Source organism: Leptinotarsa decemlineata, unplaced genomic scaffold (assembly GCF_025532065.1).
Source record: "Leptinotarsa decemlineata unplaced genomic scaffold, Ldec_3_MD MMD2_tig00078346_RagTag_RagTag, whole genome shotgun sequence".
NCBI lineage: Eukaryota > Metazoa > Arthropoda > Insecta > Coleoptera > Chrysomelidae > Leptinotarsa > Leptinotarsa decemlineata.
The window spans coordinates 136,209-147,474 of NW_027412724.1; the positions used below are offsets into that span (position 1 = coordinate 136,209).

The 11,266-nt window shown below is 32.4% G+C and overlaps 1 protein-coding gene across 2 annotated transcripts in view; it reads right to left on the reverse strand.

Annotated features, from left to right (window-relative positions):
- Nucleotides 1–10,913, reverse strand: part of LOC111518272 (zinc finger Y-chromosomal protein) — a 32,183-nt gene extending 21,270 nt beyond the window's left edge. The window contains exons 1-3 of one of the 2 annotated variants that reach the window (XM_074185795.1): nucleotides 10,593–10,913; nucleotides 7,849–8,014; nucleotides 1,583–2,075 (exon numbers count right to left, since the gene is read on the reverse strand). In XM_074185795.1, the coding sequence (XP_074041896.1) occupies nucleotides 1,583–2,075; nucleotides 7,849–8,014; nucleotides 10,593–10,799 (866 nt within the window). In that variant the 5' untranslated portion in view covers nucleotides 10,800–10,913. The remainder of the gene's footprint in view (nucleotides 1–1,582; nucleotides 2,076–7,848; nucleotides 8,015–10,592) is intronic. The other variant, XM_074185796.1, reaches the window with a different exon arrangement.
- Nucleotides 10,914–11,266: the final 353 nt, after the last annotated feature.

Sequence of the window (11,266 nt, forward strand, 5' to 3'; positions counted from 1 at the left end):
TAGTTTTCCTATAACTGAAAGAATAACTGATAATAAATTGTCCAACTTTAGTCTTATCAATATGGTAGATCTAGAAAGAATTGTTGGTTCTTTGAAAAATAAAAGTAGTCCCGATAGAATTTGTGTAGAACTTCCGAAGAAGTGTTTCAGTGCCATTTGTAATCCATTGTTGAACATTATCAACAGTTCTTTAGAGAAAGGTGAAGTACCAACTGAACTAAAATTATCTACTATTGTATCTATACCAAAAGGACCAAATACAAACCAAGCTATTCAATTGAGATCAATAAACATGATTAATGCTACAGCTAAAGTATTAGAAAATGCTGTATATGAACAGATAGTGGATTATTTGGAAAGTAATTGTGAGTATCAATTGGGTTTTCGGAGCAAACATAGTTGTGAAACTGCGTTACAATGTGTTTTAACAGATTGGAAGAAAGGTACGAAAATGGATCAGTATACTATTGCAGTATTTCTTGACCTTCAAAGGGCATTTGAAACTGTAGACTGCAGACTGATTAGAAAGATTGAAAGCGTAGGTATTGATGGAATAGCACTAAACTGGATCATGAATTATCTGAACAATAGACAGCAAAGGTTGAAACTAGAGGAAGTTTATTCGGATAAAATGCAAAATAATATAGGTGTACCCAAGGGTCTATTTTGGGACCATTGTTATTACTTATATATTTAAATGACATTGTAACCATAGCAGAAGAATTTAGGATTCACTTATTTGCCGACGATACCCTACTGTACTTCAGTAGTGAAGATGTACATGAGTGTGTTGATACTATAAACGCTAGTCTTGAAAGGGTGTATAGATATTGCTCTGCAAATCTGCTGAAGGTGAACGTAAATAAAACAAAATAGATGTTATTAGGGAAACATAGAGATCATAATAATGAAAACATACTTCTACGATTGAATGACAGTAATATAAAGGAACATGGTAATCAAGTTATCAAAACAATAGCTTACAAAATCAACTATTTAAGAAGGATGTTTCCCATATATGAGCCAGTGGTCTAAATTTTTAGTGTACAACTCCATAATCCTTCCACATTTGAATTATTGTTCTACCATTCTGTTTTTTCTCACTCAAAATGAAATAAACAGACTACAAAAGATGCAGAATCATGCTATGCGAATAATCTTACAATGTTCGAGGATAACACCCATAGCAAATATGTTGCAAACCCTTCAATGGCTACCAGTGAAGAAACTCTTCGAGTACCAAACACTAATTTTTATTTATAAAATCAAAATTGGATATTCACCTGTATATCTACAGAATAAATTAACTTATGTGGCTGAAATACATAGGCATAATACTAGAAACAGAAGCAATATAAAAGTTGAAAAATATTTAAAAAATAGTACACATAATTCTTTATTTTATAAAGGAGTAGATTGCTTTAATGACCTCCCACAAGAAATTAAAGATAGTGGTTCGATAAATATATTCAAAAGACGATTGAAGGATTTCTTAATGAAAATATAGTATATATATATATGGAAATGACGTTTTTTTACAGACATGCATTAACAATAAATAACCTCTCTCTCAACAACTTACTTTTTTGAACATGTTTTACATTTGAAGTCAGTTTCACGTTTTTTCTTCTTTTGTAAACCATTTCCTACTTTCTCATGGGCTTTTCCATATTTTTTGACTTTTTCATGAATTTGCAAATGAATTTTATAGGCTGATCTGCGGTTGAAATATTTACCACACTTATTACATTTGAACGTGGAACCAAGTAGAATAACTCGTTTTGTTCTTGAACCGTCTGAGTCCTGAAAACACTTGAGGGTCTTGATTTCACTGGATGCAAGAGTAGAAATTAATTTATCAATTTCTTCAGTAGAAAAATCTTTGGCAGATATCAGTCTGTTGTGGTTGGGAAAATATCTAGGTAATACATCAGCAACATAAGCTGCTAAAACATCACTATTCCCTTCACCATTCGACCCTATACCAGATATATAATTTCCATTATTAAGTCTGCAACTATGGATGTCTTGTTCAGGAAATTTAGTTGTTTCAATTAATTTCCGAATCTCATTATCTAAAATGCAAAAATATTTGAAAAAATAATATACAATAGACTGATCACGTATCTAGAGAATAATAATCTTCTGAGTGATATGCAGAATGGATTTAGAAGAAATCGACTACTCGAGCTAATTATCAAGCTCTATGCAAGGTAATTGAATCTATCAATAGCAAAAAGGCTACAACAGCTGTCAATCTGGACTTGTCCAAGGCTTTTGACAGTGTTGACCATATGCTACCAGGGCCGTAGCGAAAATAAAAACCGGGGGGGGGGGGAGGGAATCCAAATTTTCCCAACCCCACCAGCAAAATTTCCCATCTTTCGAAGAAATGAAAGCCGTGGGATTAATTACTACTATAATATATTAATTTTCCTACTATGCTATCCAAAGATTGGCTGAATGTTTATGCCCGTTAGGGTATGCACAAACAAAAATAAATTTTGGTGATTATAAAAATAATAATGGGAATTATTCTACTTTGGACCAAGGTCCTTGGTCTTCCACCATACACCATACCCACCATGTATAGGAATATTCAATACAAATGAAAGGAAACAACACTTAAATAATATTTTGCTTATTGTTTTCTCCTATTATTTTTTCTATCTTCACGGCCCGAAATTTCCTAACTTTTCCAAGTCGAAAAAACGGCGAAAAGTCGAGAATTTTGTAAAATTGTCACTTCAAAATTTGTGGACTGTTCAGGACTGTTTTCTTACTTGGGAGCAATTAAAATTTTTTGAAGATTTCAAACGACTCAATATTCTCTTCAAGTTATGCATGTTGGGAAATCCCAACCTTCTCCTGGTTCTTTCCCTTTTTTATTACCTCTCCTTTTCTTTTCTCTCATTTTAATTTTTTGAATTTTTATTCATTTTTTACCATTATTTTTTTCTATCTTCATGGCCCAAAACTTCCCAACTTTTCCCAAATTTTTCCCAAGTCGAAAAAGCAGGGGGGAGGCTCCCCCCCCCATGGCGACGGCCCTGTATGCTACAGATCACAATACTGCCGTTCTATGGTATCAGAGGGCTGCCACTTGAACTAATTACATCCTATTTGAAAAATAGATAGCAATGTGTCACTGAAAGGGATACTAGTGGAAATCTAATGAAATCAGAAATGCTATATATTGAAAGAGGTGTACCCCAGGGATCAGTGGTCAGGGGTCAGTGTTGGGCCCACTACTATACATTCTTTACGCTAACAATGTGCCTGAAGTTGTTGATGAATACATGGTACAGACAGCTGAAGACTGTTCTGTGGTTTTCAATTAAACCGATCACAACTACCTACAGGCAAATATATTTTTCAAGCTAAAGTTTCTGGAGGAGTACTTTACATCACACAATCTCAAACTGAACAAAAACCAGACACAAATCAAATCTTTTATCCAAAACGGCACAAATAGTACTTTAAGTGATGGTGTAACTTTAGAACCAGTGACCCAACTTTTCTTTCTTGGAATTACAATTAACTCAAAGCTGGACTGGAAGAGCCACATAAATAAAGTGGCAACACAAATGTCAAGGTAATGTTTTGCTCTGAAAATAATTACACAAAATATATCCACTGATGCTGCGATGTTAGCATATAATGGTTGTATTCAGAGTCACAGTAGATATGGCATTATGTTCTGGGGAATGTCTGCACATACACAAAAAAAAATCATATTGAAAAAACGGTGTCTCATAAAAATATTCAACCATTCTCAGAGAGAAAGCTTTAAAAAAATATTCGTAGGGGTCTCTGTATTTATGAATCTGTGATATTTGTCAAAGAAAATATATATCTTTTTGTGACTCATTATAGGAACCATACCCACAACACACGAAACAAAAATAACCTTTTGAATATAAATACACATATACCTATACATATACCTTTTTCAATCATTAATATTTATAACAAGATACCCCGAATCTCTCAGAACTTTGTCTTATATGATCATGAAGAATAAACTGAAAACTTTGCTTCTCTCCAAAGCTTATTATTTGCTGGAAGAATTCTTTAATGATAATTTAAACTGATGTTGTTCGCGTTGAATATTTTATGTCGGATCATTCTGCATTGTGATGTAGTTTAGTCTCTTTTGAACCTTACATACAGATGTGTATGTTCGTGTTCTGTATCTAATATAATAATATTACATTAAGTATATTGACTGTGATAACCTTGTTATCACAGTCAATGGCTTCTGATTCTAAAAATCACTTATCTCACGGTATGGGGAGTACTTATCGATTAATGCTTCTAATGTATCGCCGCTGCAGAATAAGGGTAGTCCTACAATGACTTGCTACAATTTCCTACATGAAGCACTTGCAAGAAAATGCTCACTTGTTTTTGTAGCTTTAGTCAGCATAGAATCAAATTAGTAATAGAGGATTGAAGAACAGGTAACACCGAATGATTTATAACATTCTTCATCATGAAAACACCATCTCCCAGACAGTACATAAAACAATTGATTGGAAGGAATAGAGACTGATCAACCAGCTGAGTAGAAAATGTTGGATTCCTCATATCAGATCAAATGTCAAACAAGTCATCCGTAAATGTGACTCTTGCAGATGTCCCAACCATTATCAACAAAAATGGATTTATTGATAACTTTGGTCCTTCCTGGTAAAAATAGGATGCAGAACTGAAAAGCGCTTTAAGGTCCTTCTTATCTGTTTAACAATCGTGTCAATTCATGTGGGATTGCAATTTTTCTCTAACTACGGACTTGTGCTTCTTAGCCAGGCATGGGCCAGTAAATGTTTTACTGGCCCATGCCTGGCATGGGCAAGGTTGTTGGGTTTCCCAACAACCTCTCATATTCTCCGAATATTCATATTCTCCGAATATGAGAGGTTGTTGGGAACATCTCATTGGATGTTTCAAGAGATCTCTCATAGTTATCATGAAAAGCTGACATCTTGTGAAAAAAGTACTGAAAACGCTGTACAGTGAGGCGGAGTATATTGTCAACAGTAGGCTACTTACTCACGTATCTACAGATCCACAAGACTTGGTCAATATTTCACCAAATGATCTTCTGATTTGAACTTCAGCAACACTATTAACACCAAGTATTTTCAATGAGAAAGATCTACTAAAGCAATAGTGGAGGAGCTCTCAATATCTGGCTGATATATTTTAGTTACGGGAGTATTTTCCAAGTCTGGTGAATAGAAGCAAGTGGAACAAAGACGACTGTAATTTAGAAGAAGGTGAACTTGTAGTAATCAATGAAAACAATTTTCCAAGAATAAAATGGCCAATGGAAAGGGTCAAAAGAGTACATACAAGTTCTGATAGTATCGTCAGAGTTGCCGATATACAGCTGGCACAATGAGTCTACAAACATGCTGTGAGAAGACTCCATCGTCTCAATATCTGTGCTAACGGGGAAGTTTGCATCGAGGGGGAGAATTTTTGTATCGAGTTGAAGAATAAAATTTAAATATTTTCTAAAACAGTCGAATTCATAAACAGGGAGATGTCGTTAATCTTACTTGTTTTAGAGATGTCAAGAATGGGTTTGTGTATCTGTTCGTGTATCTGGCGGATATTTTGAAAAATAGTTTGTTCCAAAGGTTTTTTTTTACTTTCTGTGAAACTTCGAAGGTGGTACTTGTTCACCATGGCTTCAACAAAAGTTTGGAGAAAACTGTCGTCTCTTAAAATCTTGCATACCGACAAAGGCGCATACATTCCAGCTCTAATGAAAGTATCAAGTTTGTTGATGTTCATAGCGAATGCAAATTCAAAATAAACAAAAGTGAAGAACGTCTCAATCACAGAATTAGAAATAACTTTTTTGCCAGTCTCTTCCTTTACAGATCTGGCTAGTGGCTAAAGCCATTTGTCAAAATTTCAAAAGTCCACAATTCCACCATTAACCCACAATAGTGATAAAGAAATTAAATTTTCATTCTTGATTTTCAAAAAAAAAAAAACACCACCCACTATTCCTTGTGTAAAATCCACAATATTGGAGTATTGTTTGTGACTGACTTAGCCCACTTGATTCCACCGAGAGTGTTACACATTAGAAGTATGCAAAAAAACTAAAGATGCCGTTTAGAGGTTTAATTAAATACAACTAAAATTACATTTGTCAAAAAATCATTCATTTGGAGAATTTCTTTGAGTAGATGTTTTTAAATATAAAGCTATTTATATTCAACTTAAGTCATCACTTTCTCACATATGCTACCTCGGAGGGTCTTAAGTTTTTTCTTGGATCTCCATAAAAAATATATAACTTCTTCTTGAAGCTATAAATAGCAGAAAAGCGCCATTTGCAGAAGATCACTAGCATACTGATGCAAATTTAAAGAGAAGTCCATCGTAAAAATGTGAAGCTGTTATGAACAAAATTCCATACAGTCTGAAAGTCTTGGAAAGGATGAACAAGGACAAAAATTTCCATGTCTGGAATTGCATGTTGAAAGGTGAGGAAACCGTTAATCTTAAGTTCGCATAAGTGTTCATTTTTGCGGGTTGCCATTCGGAAGCAACAGCTGGTTAAACCTTATATCGACAAAAGTCAAATGAATTTATGGCAGGGAAGCAGAATTAATTTTGAACAGTCAAACAGAAATGAAGCAAAAATAACTGAAAATGAAAACTTGTAAGAAAATAATTTCTAAAGATGGTCAGGATAGTTTAGATTTTTAGATGATCAAACATGACTAGTTTCAACTGCATGAAGAAATGACACTCAAAGTACAAGAGAACTTGTAGCTTGCTTTTGATATATTATTCCAACATTCCAAATATTCCAGAATATTTTGAATAACAGCTTTCTCCATTGATTTTTGAAATCATTGATAATGAAGCAACAGGCCTATAGTTATTAGGAAGATTTTTCTTGCCCTCGCTAGGTATATACTAAACTCGGGCAGTCTTCCAACAAGAAGGAAAAACTTCTTTGAAAACATTGATGAAAAGTTATCTTAATGTACATACCTATAAACCATGGCTTGGTTTGTCTTCAGAATGAATCATGTTTTGGCATCATAATCACAACAAAAAGGGTAAAGGGTCTAGATTCAAGTATTTTGGCAGACTGGAAATTAGAACATATATATATATATATATATATATATATATATATATATATATATATATATATATATATATATATATATATACAGAGATATAGATATTATTGAGTGTGTATGATATAAATCAAGAGGAGGAAATTCGTGGACATGACACTCAAGAAATATGGAGGCAAACCGCGGACACGTGTTTCTGGCTATTGGCCTCATCACAAATGTGCGGTTGGCTCCTGTTGGTGACACCGTGTATATGTGATGTTTTTTTTCCATTTTTGGTAACCAGTTGTTGTCCACCTTTGCAATTGGCTGCACCGCGCTGATGAGGCCAATAGCCAGAAACACGTGTCCGCGGTTTGCCTCCATATTTCTTGAGTGTCATGTCCACGAATTTCCTCCTCTTGATATATATATATATATATATATATATATATATATATATATATATATATATATATATATATATATAATATAATGGAATTGAATCAATCGTGAAAAATGCATTATTGGTTTGTAACATATGATAAATAAATACAACTGGGTAACATGACAAAATGTAGCCTATCAAAAGTCTTTGAATTTCAATAATCACATCGATCTTAACAACAGAAAACAGTGTTTGAGAGTTGTAATTGCCAGATTTTGATGTCATTTGACTTACTTGTTTTTGGGCAAAATTATTAAATTTAGCTACATAACGAACAAAGTATAATTTATAACTGCACATTACCTTCCAAATTTGATCTAGATGAAACATCTTCAGGTGTTTTTTTGTACACAAGGTTATCCTTATGGTTAGCCTTGATACGTAGACATTTATCAATAAATTTTAGACAATGTATCAAGGTTTCACGACAAACATGGCATATTACATCTTTTCCCTCCAGTACAGTTTCCTACAAAAGTTGAAACGTGAATAATGATATACAATAAAATTTAGTTACTTGCAAACTTATGATATATTTTAATTTTCAATTATCAAAATAAAACTGTCTTTGTATTGTTTTGTATTATTTTTGCTATAATAATTTGTGGAGTAAAATGTTCCTTGAGCGATAACTATTTGTTACCAGTTAGGAAAAGAAAATGACAGCTGAAAATCCCTTATATTGTGATACCCAAAAAATTTAAAAAATCCATGATAACATCTATGGATATGTAACCTTGAATAACTTCAATAAATAGATAGAAGATCGATACAATCCTCTTGACATCTTTTCGTAAACAGTATGGAAGTAACATGAAAAAAATTAAGAGTTTCAATTTATACCTCAAAATTAGAAAAATAAGAATTCTACTGAATCATGCCAGATTAACTCGAATAAATTTGATGTTGGAAGTGCCAGAGTGAATACCGAATGAAAAATAATTTACTTCTATCTAGGTATGACTAATTGAATAAAACTGGCTCAATACAGTTTATTGTATGATTTTCACTATAAAGGGTTTTACAAAAACCTCAACGCGTGTTTCTCTATACAATAGCTTCCTCAAGCATAAACTGTTTTTTGCTTGCTTGAGAAAGTTATTGACTAATATTCATAAGATAGTGAATAAGTTTCAATATGATTTCATATTTGAATGTAAGATCAGCATTTGATTTTTTACAAAAAGTAGGATTTTTTTTTCACAAACTTTTGTTTTTCAATATAGTCTCCTTTTATATATGATTAGAATGAACAAACTACAGGCTGGTAGGCTGTGGTAGTACCAAATGTTTCCTTTGCCGCTACAGACGAAATTTTTTATTTTTCTAATTCTCCTTCAAGATTGATAGATAGATAGATCCTTTCTTTACCTCTGAATACAAATTTCTGTAACAGACGCCACATAATTTACAACAATGCACGCATAAAATCTTAGAAACCCAACATATTATCTATTCACATAAACAATTGTAAAATAAAACATATAAACACTGATCATGTTGAAAAACATCATTGATATGAAAAACCTGGCTAATCAATGAACATTTTATTTCAAGTTTTAACTACAATAGAATTTCCATTTAATAGGTAGAATGTTGTATATTTTCAATGAAAGACAGTCTGTTTGATGTTTGGTTCTTGTCACTTTGATCTTTGGTAAATGTTACAAATCTTTATTTCTGGGATCATTCAATGTTATATCTACCAGTGACCTGAAACATTACTTCTTGGATTTTTATAATTTTAGGTTTGCTAATACTACCCCACAAAGAATATTAAAAATATAAAATTTCTGATTTTTAGAGCATTCAGTTTTCAAGTTATCAAAGGTGATAAATGTAAAGAAAATCATAATTTAAACTTTACTTTTTTTCTTATAAAATCAGTTATCTCATATACTAATTCATATAGAAATTTTACACTGGTGTCACTTTTTTCAGACCTGGATATAAAACATGAAGGTATTCATTTGATTTTTATTTCTGAAATCAAATAACATGTTCTTGAATAAATTTAAAAAGACCCCCTTTATTTTTTTGTAAGAAAAATATGTTTCTTGCATACTATTCTGTTAGCTGCATGCCAAGTTTAATCATGGGACATCAATGAGATCCTTTCAAAAAAATATGTATACCTAGTTTGATAGTCTTCGGATACCATAGTTGAATAGAACTATGTTTGTTTCCAGTAGGGTTTCTTGAAGCAATTGTAAATAAATTTTCTCCAAATGAAATAACCAGGTAATTCATTTTTTTTACCCTAAGCTGAGTAATATTTTTCCAGGTAGTACTGGTAGAGTAATAGAAATAGACGCACAAAAAAATTCACTTGAGACTGTAGACAAGTACTTCTTTCAATTCAACAGAAAATTTCTGATGAGTTTCTTCAACCAAATGAAATTTGCTAACATTTTGAATGGACCAATAGGTAAATCTATCGGATTGGTATTTATAAACTGAAGGAAGATTAATGCACCAGTCTCAAGAATTCAGATTTTGCAATTAATTGTTCCCATTTCTCACAATTTATTACACATGACTTATAACTTCAACATAAGATTAAATTAATACCTTTCTAGAAACTAGGTAATCCTAGTTTCAATAAAAATTCAACCCTAAACAAAAATTATATCTATGTGCATTAGTAAGTTTTTATCAGTAACAAACTGAAAACATGAATTTTAAAGACTTATAACTTTCTTATTAAATTGATGACCTATTTATTTTGTAGAAATTCATATTGAATACAGGATGGAGAAAATAACTTTTGTCTAATTTCTACTAAGATTTTTATTTGTTACGACTGATTTCGGTTTGTTAAACCATTTTCAAGTAAATTCAAACAAGTAAACTGAAAATGATTTAACAAACGGGTCGTACTGAATAAAAATCTTAGTAGAAATTAGATAAAAGTTATTTTTTTTATCCTATACTTAAAATTTGTGATATACTACTCAAGACTGGTGCATGAATCCACACTTGGTCAATAAAGCTTTTGATCTCAGACTCCTGTTCATTCCCCCTTCATATTATGTAGGTTTTCTCACCATTTGTGGAACCAAAAGTACTATCACATCCTTTATAGTTGTTGTAAAATGACATATTCTAGAGTCTACAGGAAAAAAAGAAACACATATTCTATTGCAAACTCGACACAATATTTCAGTTCCTGATATATCCATTTCCTCTTTAATAGTTAACTGCATATTTTCTTCTAAAATGTAGTTTCCACTGGCAAATAAAATGCCAGACATAATTTTGAGTTATTAACATATGAACTGTATGTATGATCGTTGGTTTCCAATATCTCAATAACAACCTAACCACAGTACAGTGTTGCCAACTGGCTGAACTATAAGCACAGCCACCGTATAGAAGTAAACACTTCTATACGGTGGCACAGCAATAAGTCGCATACATAAACCACTGTTCTATACGGTGCATTGCATGAACCAAAATTCTGCTAGCGGCTAGACTGTTTCATATTTCGCTACGCTTGTATATCTGACGCAATCAGTTCCCGCATGCGCCCTATCCAAAATTAGATATCACAGAACTTACAGTTTGTAGTTCGTGTAACGTTCAGATACCACAAAACTGAACTGTCACTAATGTCAGGTATCAGGATCATGCCTCAGAGTGATATATATATTTTTTATTACTATTAAATTAATGCTAATTTTCAACCGCGCAACTCAGTAGATGGTACCTAATTTTCTAA